The sequence below is a fragment of the Leucoraja erinacea genome, chromosome 5, assembly GCF_028641065.1.
Source record: "Leucoraja erinacea ecotype New England chromosome 5, Leri_hhj_1, whole genome shotgun sequence".
Classification (NCBI taxonomy): Eukaryota; Metazoa; Chordata; class Chondrichthyes; order Rajiformes; family Rajidae; genus Leucoraja; species Leucoraja erinaceus.
In genome coordinates this window covers 3,554,574-3,570,995 of record NC_073381.1, presented here as the reverse complement: position 1 = coordinate 3,570,995, position 16,422 = coordinate 3,554,574, and the positions used below count along the sequence as shown (strand labels likewise).

The 16,422-nt window shown below is 49.2% G+C and overlaps 1 protein-coding gene across 2 annotated transcripts in view; it reads left to right on the top strand.

Annotated features, from left to right (window-relative positions):
• Positions 1-2,376: 2,376 nt before the first annotated feature.
• The window catches only part of crybg1a (crystallin beta-gamma domain containing 1a), a 213,426-nt gene continuing 199,380 nt past the window's right edge, over positions 2,377-16,422 (top strand). For both annotated transcript variants that reach the window (XR_008723420.1, XM_055634998.1), the window contains exon 1: positions 2,377-2,765. Coding sequence is in view for 1 of the 2 variants with exons in the window: in XM_055634998.1 (XP_055490973.1) it covers positions 2,491-2,765 (275 nt within the window). In the remaining variant the exon portion in view is untranslated. The remainder of the gene's footprint in view (positions 2,766-16,422) is intronic.

Genomic DNA, 16,422 nt, shown 5'->3' with positions numbered 1-16,422 from the left:
ACCATGCCTTCTCCCCATATCCCCTGATTCCGCTATTTTTAAGAGCCCTATCTAGCTCTCTCTTATTCCACAAATGATCGTTTCTGAGCCAAATCTTTTACATCAGCACTTTCATCAATAGCAGTTGAGACCCTCGGCAAAAGATCCCAGGACCTCGGAGGAATGGATGATGTTTCGGGTCGAGCCTCTTCTTCAGACTGAAGAAGGATCTCAACCCGAAACGTCACCCATTGCTTCTCTCCAGAGATGCTGCCGGTCCCGCTGAGTTACTCCAGCATTTTGTGTCTATCTCCAATCATCTTGGCCCCGCTCTGGGAGTAGAAGTGGGGGCGGATCCGGATCCGCAACGGTCGTGAGCCCCAGGCCGAGCTCGGCGATCGCTTGCCTGCTTCTGCTGCTGTTGGAGGTGAGAAGTTGCGTCGTGCCAGGGTGTCCCACTTGGCTGTCATTTACGCGACAGGCCGGTGGCACGTGAAGATTTCGTCCAGAACAAAATCCTGGAGCGCTGCGCGATACCGCGCGCAACTCCACATTCCTCCACGCCACTCCATGTGCCCGTCCCGCGCTACCCACACGCTACCCACACGCTACCCACACGCTACCCACACGCGCAAATGACAGCCAAGTGGGACAGACCCTTTACTAACCAAGAACCTTACTAATCAAGAATCTGTCAATCTTCAATGTTGGAGGTATAAGCTGCCAGAGGAGGTAGTTGAGGCTGGATATAACCATATAATAATTACAGCACGGAAAACAGGCCATCACGGCCCTTCAAGTCCGTACCGAACACTTATTTTCTCCTAGTCCCATCTACCTGCACTCAGACCATAACCCTCCATTCCATTCCCATCCATATACCTATCCAATTTATTTTTAAATGATAAAATCGAACCTGCCTCCACCACCTTCACTGGAAGCTCATTCCACACCGCTACCACTCTCTGAGTAAAGAAGTTCCCCCTCATGTTACCCCTAAACTTCTGTCCCTTAATTCTGAAGTCATGTCCCCTTGTTTGAATCTTCCCTATTCTCAATGGGAAAAGCTTGTCCACGTCAACTCTGTCTATCCCTCTCATCATTTTAAAGACCTCTATGAAGTCCTCCCTTAACCTTCTGCGCTCCAAAGAATAAAGACCTAACTTGTTCAACCTTTCTCTGTAACTTAGTTGCTGAAACCCAGGCAACATTCTAGTAAATCTCCTCTGTACTCTCTCTATTTTGTTGACATCCTTCCTATAATTAGGCGACCCAAATTGAACACCATACTCCAGAATTGGCCTCACCCATGCCTTGTACAATTTTAACATTACATCCCAACTTCTATACTCAATGCTCTGATTTATAAAGGCCAGCACACCAAAAGCTTTCTTTACCACCCTATCTACATGAGATTCCATCTTCAGGGAACTATGCACAGTTAATCCCCTGTGCCACTTAGGAAACCTGAACGGAAACCTCTGGAGACTTTGCGCCCCACCCAAGGTTTCCGTGCGGTTCCCGGAGATTTATGTCACTCTCCCTAATGGTTGAAAGTGGTTTCCGCGTAGTCCAGCTTCATTCTATGTTCTGGCGATTATTTCAAAAAATTCAAAACCGGCCTCGACTAAAAATAGGTTGCCGTTTTAAAAACCGGTAATTTTTTAGTCGAAGCCGGTTGCGATGCTAGTTGAAGTTGGTTGCCGGAGGTTGCAGGTAGTGGAAGGTAAGACCTTTTTTTCACCCAGTTTTATTCCACCAGGGAGGTCTTACCTTCCACTACCTGCAACCTCCGGCAACCACCTACAACTAGCATCGCAACCGGCTTAGACTAAAAAAACACCGATTTCCAAAACAACAACCTATTTTTAGTCGAGGCCGGTTTTGAATTTGTTGAAATAATCGCTGGAACTAACATAGAAGAAGCCTCGACTACGCGGAAACCACTTTCGACCATTAGGGAGAGTGACAAAAACCTCCGGGAACCTCATGGAAACCTTGGGTTGGGGCGCAAGGCCACCAGAGGTTTCCTAAGTGGGACACGGGCTTTAATCCTAGGTCCCTCTGTTCAACTGCATCCCTCAATTCGCCACCCTTTACCATGTACTTCCTATTTTGTTTTGTCCTGCCAAGATAATGACCACATGTGTCCGCTCTACGGGGGATAGATCAGTCGTTGTCTGACTTGGACGTGGGGTGGCGGTACTGCGCTGGTTGAAAACTACCCGAGACCTGTTGGAGGAGCAGGAAAGGTTTGAAAACAGCGGCAACCGGGAAATTGGAAAGTTTTCTCTCTCTCTCTACACGTCTAGCTCTGCCGGATAGAAGGTGTCGCAATGTTTATTTGAACAAGAGGCAGGTTTTTTTGTTTTGTGAGTGTGGTTTGTGCTGGGGACATCGAGGCTGCGAGACGTGTAGTGTTTGTTGCACAGTGTGGAGACATCGACCTCCCTCTGCAGAGGTCCACCCTCTCCATCCCATCTCCACCCCCATCTCCACCACCACATCGCCATGGAGAAGCCACGGGGGGAGAAGGAACACAGAAGCTTCAAGAGGAAAATCAGCCGGGTCTTCCAACGGAGCAAATCGACCGGAGAGCAAACGGTGGATCAGAAGGACTCGCAGGCTGGCGGTGGTAGCGGTGGTAGCGGCGGTGGGCACAAGAGGAGAAGCTGGGGTAGCTGGCGACACAAGGACAGCCCCGAGCTCCAGGCGCAGTCCGTGCCTTCTACACCACTGTTGCTCGCAGGGGGCAGGACTCGACACTTCTCGACCGACAGCTTCACGTAAATCAACCCTTCTTTAACCCCCCTCCCTGGGCCGTATCGGGGGCAAATCAAGGGATATAGGGGGGGAGAAAGCAGCAACTGATTTTGTGCCATGATCAGTGTTTAAGAGGGAACTGCAGATGCTGGAGAATCGAAGGTTACACAAAAAAGCTGGAGAAACTCAGCGGGTGCAGCAGCATCTATGGAGCGAAGGAAATAGGCAACGTTTCGGCCCGAAACGTTGCCTATTTCCTTCGCTCCATAGATGCTGCTGCACCCGCTGAGTTTCTCCAGCTTTTTTGTGTAACCTTGTGCCATGATCATATTGAGTGGGGCTGCAGGCTCGAGGGGCCGAATGGCCTGCTCCTGCACCTATTTTCTTGTCAGTTTCTAAATACTATAGACAATAGGTGCAGGAGTGGGCCATTCGGCCCATCGAGCCAGCACCGCCATTCAATGTGATCATGGCTGATCATCCCCAATCAGTACCCCGTTCCTGCCTTCTCCCCATATCCCCTGACTCCGCTATTTTTAAGAGCCCTATCTAGCTCTCTCTTGAGAGAGAGAGAGGGCCAGTCGGCAACATTCCCTGATGGATATCTCCATCTGATCTGTGGGAGAGGGCCACAGCCTAGGGCACTTCTGTTGCTGCACATTTGGGGAGGGGGGGGGGGGGGGGGCAAGGTGTGGTAGAGACACCCCTCAAACAGGGCAAGGGATATCATCCTAATGTGCCACATGAGTAGCAAGGGTATAATGATAATGACTCCGCTATTTTTAAGAGCCCTATCTGGCTAGCTCTCTCTTGAAAGCATCCAGAGAACCGGCCTCCACTGCCCTCTGAGGCAGAGAATTCCACAGACTATTCCAACTCGTAAGGTCAGAAGGAATAGGAGCAGAGTTAGGCCATTCGGCCCATCAAGTCTACCCCCGCCATTCAATCTTGGCTGATCTATCTCTCCCTTCTAACCCCATTCTCCTGCCTTCTCCCCGTAACCTCTTCTCTTCCCTACAAAGTCGAGCATTTACTGGATCTGTGGAATTCTTTACCGGATCTGTGGAATTCTTTACCGGATCTGTGGAATTCTTTACCGGATCTGTGGAATTCTTTGCCACAGAAGGCTGCAGAGGCCAAATCAATGGATATTTTTAAGGCAGAATCTTGATTGTTATGGGGTTCAGGGTTTATGGGGAGAAGGCAGGAGAATGGGGTTAGTCGGGAGAGAAAGATTAACCATAATTGAATGGCGGAGTAGACTTGATGGGCCGAATGGTCAAATTCTGCTCCTATCATTTATGACCTGATCTGAAAAAAGGTCTCCACCCAAAACTTCACCTATTACAAATCGATATTAAAGATAGCAGAGTCAGGGGATATGGGGAAAAGGCAGAACTGATTGTGGATGAACAGCCATGATCACAGTGAATGCGCGGCAGCTTCGACCACCCCGGGCCGCGGTGTTTGAGCCGGCCCGTTTGCGGGGTTCGGTGAGCCGCGGGACTGTTTGTACCATCGCCCGGTGGGGAATCGCCTCAGCGCAGAGGGAGAAGAGGAGGGAAGAGACTGCAGCCCTAAGATTTTTGCCTCCATCACAGTGAGGAGGTGCTTGGAGGACTCACTGTGGTGGATGTTAATTTGTGTTTATTGGTGTTTATTATTGTATGATTGTATGTATGACTGCAGGCATGAAATTTCGTTCAGACCGTAAGGTCTGAATGACAATAAAGGTATTCAATTCAATTCAATTCAGAATGGCGGTGCTGGCTCGAAGGGCCGAATGGCCTACTCCTGCACCTATTGTCTATTGTCGATTCCATTTTCTCCAGAGATGCTGCCTGTCCCGCTAAGTTACCTCAGCATTTTGTGTCTGTCTTCAGTTTAAATCAGCATCTGCAGTTCCTTCCAATACTTTACTTCTAACATATTGATTGGGTTCCTGGAGGAACAGGCGGGGTGAAAACTGCGCAGAAATAACCGGGTCAATAGCAACACGGTAGTCGGTTTGGATGTGTAGGAAGGAACTGCCGATGTCGGTTTAAATCGAATATATAGACGCAAAGAGCCGGGGTAACTCAGCGGGACAGGCAGCATCTCTGGAGAGAAGGAATAGGTGATGTTTTGGGTCGAGACCCTTCTTCAGACTGAGAATCAGGGGAGAGGGAAACTAGAGATATAGATGGTGATGCAGAGAGATATAGGAGAAATGAATGAAAGATATGCAAAAAAGTAACGATGATGAAAAGAAACAGACCATTGTTAGCAGTGGACACGAGTATAGACATTGAGACTCAACAAAACGACTTTGAAGTTAGTCAGAAGGTACACAAAAACGCTGGAGAAACTCAGCGGGTGCAGCAGCATCTATGGATAGAAGGTACACAAAACGTTAGTCAGTATGTTAAACTATATGTTGAAGTTAGTCAGTATGGATGCATAGATTGTGTGTGTTATGGGGCTGTCCCACTGTACGAGCTAATTCTCCCGAGTTTCCCCTAATTTGAACTTGGAGAATTACGGTAATGGCCACTCGTGGGTACTCTGGGCTCTCGTGGACATTTTTCAACATGTTGAAAAATCTTTACGAGCTTACTGCGTTTCACGGGTACCTGCCGTTAGCGTTACGAGCCGCTAAGAGACATACCCGCTACGTACATTCTACGTACTTACCACGAGTTTGATTTTTTTTTTTAAACTCGGGAGAACTCTTGAATTAGCTCGTAGAGTGGGACAGGCCCTTTTGTAGACGGTGCTCTGTAAGTAATCTTGTCTTTATGTTTTTTAAGTAGTTTACAGGCCCTTCGGCCCACAATGTCTGTGCTGCACATGACCCCAGGTTAAAATAATCTCCTCTGCCTGCACGTGATCCATATGCCTCTCTTTCCTGCAAACACATGTGCCTATTACAATGCCTTTTAAACAGCACTATCGTATCTGCCTCTATCACTACCACTCCTGGGATCACGTTTAAGGCTCGCACCATACTACGTAAAAAAAAACTTGCCCCGCACAAATAAATTGCCACTGTTGTATCTGTCTTTTTCACACTGAGGGTTGTGAGTCTGTGGGATTCTCTGCCTCAGAGGGCGGTGGAGGCCGGTTCTCTGGATACTTTCGAGAGAGAGAGCTAGATATGAGTTAGAATACAGGGGAGGTCATTTATGACTGAGGTGAGAAAAAACCTTTTCACCCAGAGAGTTGTGAATTTGTGGAATTCCCTGCCACAGAGGGCAGTGGAGGCCAAGTCACTGGATGGATTTAAGAGAGAGTTAGATAGAGCTCTAGGGGCTAGTGGAATCAAGGGATATGGGGAGAAGGCAGGCACGGGTTATTGATAGGGGACGATCAGCCATGATCACAATGAATGGGCGGTGCTGGCTCGAAGGGCCGAATGGCCTCTCCTGCACCTATTTTCTATGTCTATGTCTATATGGTTGTTAAAGATTCAGTGTGGGAGGAAACCAGAGCACCCGGATACTTTCAAGAGGGAGCTAGATAGGGCTCTTAAGAATAGCGGAGTCAGGGGATATGGGGAGAAGGCAGGAACGGGGTACTGATTGGGGATGATCAGCCATGATCATAATGAATGGCGGTGCAGGCTCGAAGGGCCGAATGGCCTACTCCTGCACCTATTGCCTATTGTCGGTTGCCTATGATCGCCACTGTCGCCGAAAACCTGTCAACAAGTTGATATCAAATATTAAAACATAGACCATCGAGCACAATTAAAGGGTCCTCGGGCCACAATGTCTGTATCCAACATGATGCCAAGATAAACTAATCTCATCTGCCTGCACATCGTCCATATCCCTCCATTCCCTGCGTATCCACGTGCCTATCTATGGCGGTCACGGTGGCGCAGCGGTAGAGTCGCTGCCTTACAGCGAATGCAGTGCCGGAGTCCCGGGTTCGATCCCGACTACAGGTGCTGTCTGTACGGAGTTTGTACGTTCTCCCCGCGACCTGCGTGTGTGTTCTCCAAGATCCTTGGCAGGTACAGGATACTGAGTTGGATGATCAGCCATGATCACAATGAATGGCGGTGCTGGCTCGAAGGGCCGAATGGCCTCTACTCCTGCACCTATTGTTTATTGTCTATTGTCTGTAACCACCGCCAACACTGACAGCGCGCTCCAGGCCCCCACCACCATCTGCACAAAACAAAAACTTGCCCCGCACAAAATGCCACCATGATATCTGCCTCCTCACCATCCCTGGCAGCGGGCTCCCGGCACTCTACCATGCGGTGTAAACAAACCTTGCACTACACATCTCTTAAACGCCACCATGGTATCTGCCTCCGGGAGAGTTGCTGCCTCACAGCAAATGCAGCGCTGGAGACCCGGGTTAGATCACCACCGCCGGTGCTGTCTGTAGGGAGTTTGTACGCTCTCCCCGTGACCTGCGCGGGATCTTCGGTTTCCTCCCACACTCCAAAGACGTGCAGGTTTTGTAGGTTAATTGGCTTGCTAAATGTAATAATAATCCCTAGTGTGTGTAGGATAGTGTTAATGTGCGGGGATCGCTGGTCGGCGCGGACCCGGTGGGTCAAAGGGCCTGTTTCCGCGCTGTATCTCTGAACAAAACTAAACTAAAAAGGGGTCCCGACCCAAAATGTCGCCCATCCTTTTTCTCCAGAGATGCTGCCAGATCCACTGAGTTACTCCAGCACTTTATGTCTACGGTGTGTACCTGCATCTGCAGTTCCATTCTACACTTGGTTACTATTTCCACCGTGCTCTCTGTACGGAGTTTGTACGTTCTCCCCGTGACCTGCGCGGGTTTCCTCCGAGATCTTCGCTCACCTCCCACACTCCAGAGACGTACAGGTTTGTAGGTTGATTGTCTTGGTAAATGTAAACATTTTCCCTAGTGGGTGTAGGATAGTGTTAGTGTGCGGGGATCGCTGGTCGGCACCGACCCAGTGGGCCGAAGGGCCTGTTTCCGCGCTGTATCTCTAAACTAAACCATCCCTGGAAGCACATTTGAGGCACACACAACTCTCTGCAAATGGCAGTAAATTGCCCCACTCATCTTTTAAATGCCACGGTTGTATATGCCCCCCCCCCCCCCCCCCCCCCCCCCCCCACCACCACCACACCTCCCCTGGCAGCATGTTCCTGGCACTCTTTGTTTTTAAAAGAAACTTGCCCCCCACAAAATGCTTCAGACTGAAGAAGGGTCTCGACCCGAAACATCACCAATTCCTGTTCCTGATTTGTACTGTTCTATACCAAAGAGAAACACAAAATACTGTAGTAACTTAGCCGGTTCAGGCAGCATCTCTGATGAAAAGGTTCAAGAAGGAACTGCAGATGCTGGTAAATCGAAGGTAGATAAAATTGCTGGAGAAACTCAGCGGGTGCAGCAGCATCTATGGAGCGAAGGAAATAGGCAACGTTTCGGGCCGAAAAGTTGCCGATTTCGTTCCTTCGATGCTGCCGCACCTGCTGAGTTTCTCCGGCAATTTTCTCTGAAGAAAGGAATAGGCGACATTTTGGGTTGGAACCCTTCTACGTTTGGTGGCCGTTTAGGAAATTAGGAAAAGGGGAGATGCAACGAGACCTGGGTGTCATGGTACACCAGTCATTGAAAGTAGGCATGCAGATGCAGCAGGCAGTGAAGAAGGCGAATGGTACATTAGCATTCATAGCAAAAGGATTTGAGTATAGGAGCAGGGAGATTCTACTACAGTTGTACAGGGTCTTGAGACCACACCTGGAGTATTGCGTACAGTTTTGGTCTCCTAATCTGAGGAAGGACATTCTTGCCGTAGAGGGAGCACAGAGAACGTTCACCAGACTGATTCCTGGGATGTCAGGACTTTCATATGAAGAAAGACTGGATAGACTCGGTTTGTACTCGCTAGAATTTAGAAGATTGAGGGGGGATTTTATAGAAACTTACGAAATTCTTAAGGGGTTGGACAGGCGAGATGCAGGAAGATTGTTTCCGCTGTTGGGGAAGTCCAGGACAAGGGGTCACAGTTTAAGGATAAAGGGGAAATCGTTTAGGACTGAGATGAGAAAAACATTTTTTACACAGAGAGTGGTGAATCTGTGGAACTCTCTGCCACAGAAGGTAGTTGAGGCCTGTTCATTGGCTATATTTAAGAGGGAGTTCGATGTGGCCCTTATGGCTAAAGGGCTCAGGGGGTATGGAGAGAAGGCAGGTACAGGATATTGAGTTGGATGATTAGCCATGATCATATTGAATGGCGGTGCAGGCTCGAAGGGCCGAATGGCCTACTCCTGCACCTATTTTCTATGTTTCTACTGACTGAAAATGTGAGGGGGGGGGGCATAAACTGGAGGCAAGGAAAGGCCAGGACAAATCCGGGCCAGCAATAGATGACCTCTGGAAGAGTGGTGTCCATGATGGCCGATTGTTGCCTTGTGACGGTGTGCTAACGAGAGGGGACTCAGGGTGCGGACAGTGGAACTGGTTAGCACGCAACAAAAGCTGTACCTCGGTACACGTGGCAACAAACTAAACTAACTAACTGTACTGTGGTTATTGGCCTCTTACGCTGCTGGTGGTAAGAATTTTGAAAGAACAATTAAATTCTTGCAGAGGTCCTACCTTTGTCCCCCTCCGTCCCCACCTCAATGAGTTCCGCGCCCACCACGACTTGGAGCGCTTCTACCGTCGCCTCCGCCTCACAGCGCACTTCCATGTGCAGGAGTCCTCGCCCCCCATTGATGACCCCTTTTCCCGTCTCCAACGAACCCCCTCCTCGTGGAACCCCCCTCGTAAAGTCCCGGCTTTGGAACTCTTTATCCAAAACTGCCGTTGCGACGTCAACTGCCTCAACTTCTCCACTCCCCTGTCTCACTCCAATCTCTCACCACATGAACGTTCTGCCATCGACTCACTCCGCAACAACCCAGATTGGGTTATGAAACCCGCTGACAAAGGAGGTGCCGTGGTAGTCTGGCGCGTCGATCTCTACAAAGCTGAGGCCACGCGACAACTCTCGGACACCTCCTCCTACTTACCCCTGGACCATGACCCCACTGACGAGCACCAGGCCACCATATCTAGCACCATCACCGACTTCATCAACTACCCCACCCTGCCCGACCAAGCTTCCAACCTCATCGTTCCCCAGCCCCGCACGGCCCGATTTTACCTTCTCCCCAAAATCCACAAACCTGATTGTCCCGGAAGACCCATTGTCTCCGCCTGTTCGTGTCCCACCGAACTCATCTCCACATACCTTGACTCCATACTATCCCACTTGGTCAAATCCCTCCCTACCTATGTTCAAGACACCTCAGACACTCTCCGTCGTCTCCGCGCATTCCATCTCTAGGCCCTCACTCCCTCATCTTCACCATGGATGTCCAGTCACTCTACACCTCCATCCCCCACCAGGATGGTCTCAAAGCCCTCCGGTTCTCTAGTCATCTTCCTCGACCAGAGAAGCAACCTATACCCAGCCACTGACACTCTCCTCCGCTTAGCGGAGCTGGTCCTTACCCTCAATAACTTCACGTTTGACTCCTCCCATTTCCTCCAAATACAAGGCGTAGCTATGGGCACACGCATGGGCCCCAGCTATGCCTGCCTCTTTGTCGGTTACGTCGAACAATCCTTGTTCAATACATACCAGTGCCCCATCCCCGACCTCTACCTCTGTTACATCGACGACTGCTTTGGTGCCACCTCCTGCACCCACACACAACTGACTGACTTCATCCACTTCACCACTAACTTCCATCCGGCACTCAAATACACCTGGACCATTTCCGACACTTCCCCACCATTCCTTGACCTCACCATCTCCATTGCAGGTGATAGACTTCTAACCGACATACACTATAAACCCACTGACTCCCATGGCTATCTGGACTACACTTCCTTCCCACCCTGCTTCCTGTAAGGACTCCATCCCCTACTCCCAATTCCTCCGTCTACGCCGCATCTGCTCCCAGGATGAGGCGTTCCACACCAGGACATCTGAAATGTCCTCGTTCTTCAGGGAACGGGGATTCCCCTCCCCCACTATAGATGAGGCTCTCACCAGGGTCTCATCCATACCCCGCAACACTGCTCTCTCTCCCCCCCCCCCCCCACTTGTAACAAGGGCAGAGTCCCCCAAGTCCTCACCTTTCACCCCACCAGCCGTCACATACAACAAGTAATCCTCCGTCAGTTTCGCCACCTCCAACGTGACCCCACCACCCGCCAAATCTTCCCATCTCCCCCAATGTCTGCCTTCCGCAAACACCGCTCCCTCCATAACTCCCTTGTCAATTCTTCCCTTCCCTCCCGTACCACCCCCTTACCGGGCACTTTCCGTTGCAACCGCAAGAAATGCTACACCTGTCCCTTCACCTCCCCCCTCGACTCCATTCAAGGACCCAAGCAGTCGTTCCAGGTGCGACAGAGGTTCACCTGCATCTCCTCCGACCTCACCTACTGCATCCGCTGCTCTAGATGTCAGCCGATCTACATCGGTGAGACTAAGCGGTGGTTGGGCGATCGTTTCGCCGAACACCTCCGCTCGGTCCGCAAGAACCTACCTGACCTCCCGGTGGCTCAGCACTTCAACTCCCCCTCCCATTCCCAATCCGACCTCTCTGTCCTGGGTCTCCTCCATTGCCAGAGTGAGCAACACCGGAAATTGGAGGAACAGCACCTCATATTCCGCTTGGGGAGCTTGCATCCGGAGGGCATGAACATTGAATTCTCCCAATTTTGTTAGTCCTTGCTGTCACCTCCCCTTCCTTAACTCTCGAGCTGTCTCCTCCCATCCCCCCGCCCTCGGGCTCCTCCTCCTCCTCCTCCTTTTCCTTCCTTCTCCCCGCCACCCCCTGAAGAAGGGTTTCGGCCCGAAACGTTACCTATTTCCTTCGCTCCATAGATGCTGCTGCACCCGCTGAGTTTCTCCAGCATTTTTGTGTACCCCCAATTAAATTCTTGCGGCAGTTTAACGGGCCCAGAAATGCAATATGCATGGTTAAATATAACAATCAACAAAATTCACTAACATGAGGATAGAAACAAAAAGCTGGACTAGCTCAGCGGGGTCAGACAGCATCCCTGGAGAAAAAGCATAGGTGACGTTTTGGTGTCGAGGCCCTTTGTCAGACTGATGCTGTCTGCCCGGCTGAGTTAAGGGCCTGTCCCACTTTCAAGTCAAGTCAAGTCAAGTTTATTCGTCACATACACATACCAGATGTGCAGTGAAATGAAAAGTGGCAATGCTCGCGGACTTTGTGCAAAAAGACAAACAAACAAACAACCAAACAGAATCGGATATTCTTTACATATTAAATATTGTGGGCGGAGGGAAAAAAAACAGCAATTAAAAAAAAAAAAGCAGTAGAGCGGCACAGTAAAAGTTGAGATAGGAGTTCACGACCTAATTCACAACCTTTTTAACTCGTGGACATTTTTCACCAGGCTAGAAAAACGCCCCGGCCTACTTGATGCCACGAGTACGTACGACTAGCATCACGGCCTGCTACGACCTACCTACGACCTCCTACGACCTCGTGACGACCATGCTGCGAGTATGAGTTGGCAGAGGTCGTGAATTAGGTCGTGAAAGTGGGACAGGCCCTTGACTCAGGCTTTTTGTGTCGGTTTAAATCTTCGGTTGAAAAAGGCATTTGCAGTTCCTTCCGACACCTTTCACTGACATGATAACTGTAGTTAGTACTGGTGTTAATAATAAAGTCTGTAGTACAACCAAGCCACAGTCTATAGGAGTTCACAGTTTCTGAGGTTAGTGTTGTGTAATGTTCAAATGATGGATGGTTTAGTTTAGTTGAATATTGTCAAGTGTACCAAGGTGCAGTGAAAAGCTTCTGTATGCATGACTTCCAGCCAAAGAAAATACAATGCATGATCACAATCAAGCTGTTCACAGTGTTCAGATACAGAATAACGCGTGCAATATTTAGTGCTTGTTGTTGATAAGAAACCATTCTTGAACCGAGAGGTCATGGTCAAACTAATGCCCCCCAGGTCTTTATACTTCAGAAGGTAGACAAAAATGCCGGAGAAACTCAGCGGGTGACAATAGACAATAGACAATAGGTGCAGGAGTAGGCCATTTGGCCCTTCGAGCCAGCAACGCCATTCAATGTGATCGTGGCTGATCATCCCCAGTCAATACCCCCTTCTCTCCATTTCCCCTGGCTCCGCTATTTTTAAGAGCCCTATCTAGCTCTCTCTTGAAAGCATCCAGAGAACCTGCCTCCACCTGAGGCAGAGAACCTGAGGCAGAGAATTCCACAGACTCACAACTCTCTGTGAGAAAAAGTGTTTCCTCGTCTCCGTTCTAAATGGCTTACTCCTTATTCTTAAACTGTGGCCCTAGGTTCTGGACTCCCCCAACATCGGGAACATGTTTCCTGCCTCTAGCGTGTCCAAGCCCTTAGCAATCTTATATGTTTCAATGAGATCACAGCTTAAGGATAAGGGGGAAATCCTTTAACTGAGATGAGATTACATTTTTTCACACAGAGAGTGGTGAATCTCTGGAACTCTCTGCCACAGAAGGTAGTCGAGGCCAGTTCATTGGCTATATTTAAGAGGGAGTTAGATGTGGCCCTTGTGGCTAAGGGGATCAGAGGGTATATGGAGTGAAGGCAGGTACGGGATACTGAGTTGGATGATCAGCCATGATCATATTGAATGGCGGTGCAGGCTCGAAGGGCCGAATGGCCTACTCCTGCACCTAATTTCTATGTTTCTATGTTTCTATAAGATACCCTCTCATCCTTCTAAACTCATCCTTCTAAACTCCTGTATAAGCCCAGCTGCTCCATTCGCTCACCATATGACAGTCCCGCCATCCCGGGAATTAACCTTGTAAACCTACGCTGCACTCCCCCAATAGCAAGAATGTCCTTCCTCAAATGAGGGGATCAAAACTGCACACAATACTCCAGGTGTGGTCTCACTAGGGCTCTGTACAACTGCAGAAGGACTTCTTTGCTCCTATATTTTATATTATAATAGGCGAGGCAGCATCTATGGAGTGAAGGAAATGGGCAACGTTTCGGGTTGAAACCCTATTTGGAGGTTGTCGTGTTTACTAGCCTGTGTAGGAAGGAACTGCAGGTGCTGGTTTAAACCGAGGATTGACACAAAATACTGGAGTAACTCAGCGAGACAGGCAGCATCTCTGGAGAGAAGGAACGGGCGACGTTTCGGGTCGAGACAGCCTGATAAGTTACAGGGAAGAAGCTGCTCCCGAACCTGGCCGTTATATTTTTCAGGCTCCTGTACCTTCTTCCCGATGGCAGGGGTGAATTGAGAGCGTGGCCATGGTGGTGTGGGTGTCTGATGATGCTGGCTGCCTTTCCGAGGCAGATTCCTTTGGATGGTGGAGAGGTCAGTTACCCGTGATGCATCGGGCAGTGTCCACCGCCACTCTCTGTATTCTCCTTTGTTCCTGGTCGATTGTGTTGGTGTTACTACAACCTGTCTGCATGCCTCTGTTTCAGGACAACAGCAACAGGTTATTGGCATCTATCCAAGAACAATTAGCGCCCTCTGTATCAACAGCTTCACCGCATTATACAAATGAGAGTAAATTATACCCTTTCCTTGGCTGTCCCACGTGGCGATTTTTTCGGCGACTGCCGGCATCATTGACTGACGCATCAGATCGCTGAAAAATTCGTGATGATGGCGTGAGTCGCAACATATTTTTGTTCAAAATCTTCTGGCGACACTGATATGACGCCGACAGTTGCCAAAAAATTGCCAAGTGGGATTTAGTTCATCATAGTTATAGTCATAGTCCTTTAGTTCATCATAGTTATAGTCATTAGGGAACAGGCCCTTCGGCCCAACTCGTCCATGTTGACCAAGAAGCCCCGTCAAGGCTAGTCCCGTTCGCCCCCATTTGGTCCATTTCCCTCCAAATTTTTCCTATCCAAGCGTCTTTTACATAAATTATGTTGTTATTGTAGCTGCCTCAACTGCCTCCTCCGGCAGCTCATTCCATGCACGCACAGCGGGGCCAAGCACTGATTGTCCCCATTCCATTTGGAGTGGTTTGGTGGGGATGGCATGGTAATGTTAATATAGAGCAGGGGTCGGCAACCTACGGCCCCAGGGCCGAATGCGGCCCGTTACGCGAAATCATCTGGCCCGCAGGCGGATTTTTTTTCTCGTAATCATCCGGCCAAGCTCTGGCTGCACCGCATCCTGCGCAAAGCCGCTGGCACGACCACGCACCTTCTGTGAACACGTTTAAGAAAGAACTGCAGAAAAAACTGGTAAAATCAAAGGTAGACAAAAATGCTGGAGAAACTCAGCGGGCGAGACATGCAAGGATTGCACGAGGCTGCCTCACCCGCTGAGTTTCTCCAGCATTTTTGTCTGCCTTCTGTGAGCACGTGATTTGATGCCTGCGCCTATTGTCTATTGTCTATTGTCTATCCCTTTTGTTGTATGTTTGTTGTCTGCCCATATGGGATTGGTCGGGGAACCTGTTTGAAATGTTATATGCAACATTCTGCAATCAAAATATTATCTCTGCTCAATTTGTCATTTATTGATGGAGCTGGTTTATTGGTGAACAATAATACAAAATTAATTTTATTTCAAAAGCACCTTAAGGGTGTTTGTTTTTGTACTCTAACTCTGTTAAAACTGAGCATTTCAGTCTGTATTTGAATGTCAATCATCAACAGAGTGCGTAGAATTTAGTAACAGCATCGTTATAAATAAGTCATCTCTGAGGTGGCACGGTGGTGCAGTGGGTAGAGTTGCTGCTTTACATCGTCAGATACCCAGGTTCGATTCAACAGGCGCTGTTCTCGCTGTGCGTGGGTTTTCTCCGGATGCTCCGGTTTCCTCCCACACTCCAAAGACGTGCGGGTTTGTAGGTTAGTTGGCTTTGGTGAAAATTGTAAATTGTCCCTAGTTGTGTGGGATAGTGCGAGTGTACGGGGTGATCGCTGGTGACCGTGGACTCAGTGGGATGGAGGGCCTGTTTCCGCGCCGTATTTCTAAACTGAACTAAACTAAACTTTGACCTCTGGGCACAACAAAGAGATTTGCAATCAATGCAACACCTCTTGAGTCATGGCTGCAATGCAAAAGAATACAGAGGACTAAACAATCCTTTCAGTATTAAGGTAGACACAAAATGCTGGAAAAACTCAGCGGGTGAGGCAGCATCTATGGAGAGAAGGAATTGGCCACGTTTCGGATCAATACGGAGGACTAAACATAGAAACATAGAAAATAGGTGCAGGAGTAGGCCATTAGGCCCTTCGAGCCTGCACCGCCATTCAATATGATCATGGCTGATCATCCAACTCAGTATCCTGTGCCTGCCTTCTCTCCATACCCCCTGATCCCTTTAGCCACAAGGGCCACATCTAACTCCCTCTTAAATATAGCCAATGAAATGGCCTCGACTACCTTCTGTGGCAGAGAATTCCACAGATTCACCACTCTCTGTGTGAAAAATGTTTTTCTCATCTCAGTCCAAAAAGATTTCCCCCTTATCCTTAAACTGTGACCTCTTGTTCTGGACTTCCCCACCATCGGGAACAATCTTACTGCATCTAGCCTGTCCCAACCCTTAAGAATTTTGTAAGTTATTTTTCTATAAGATCTTCTAAATTCTAGCAAGTACAAACCGAGTCTAAGTCCTGACATCCCAGGAATCAGTCTGGTGAACCTTGTCTGTACTCCCTC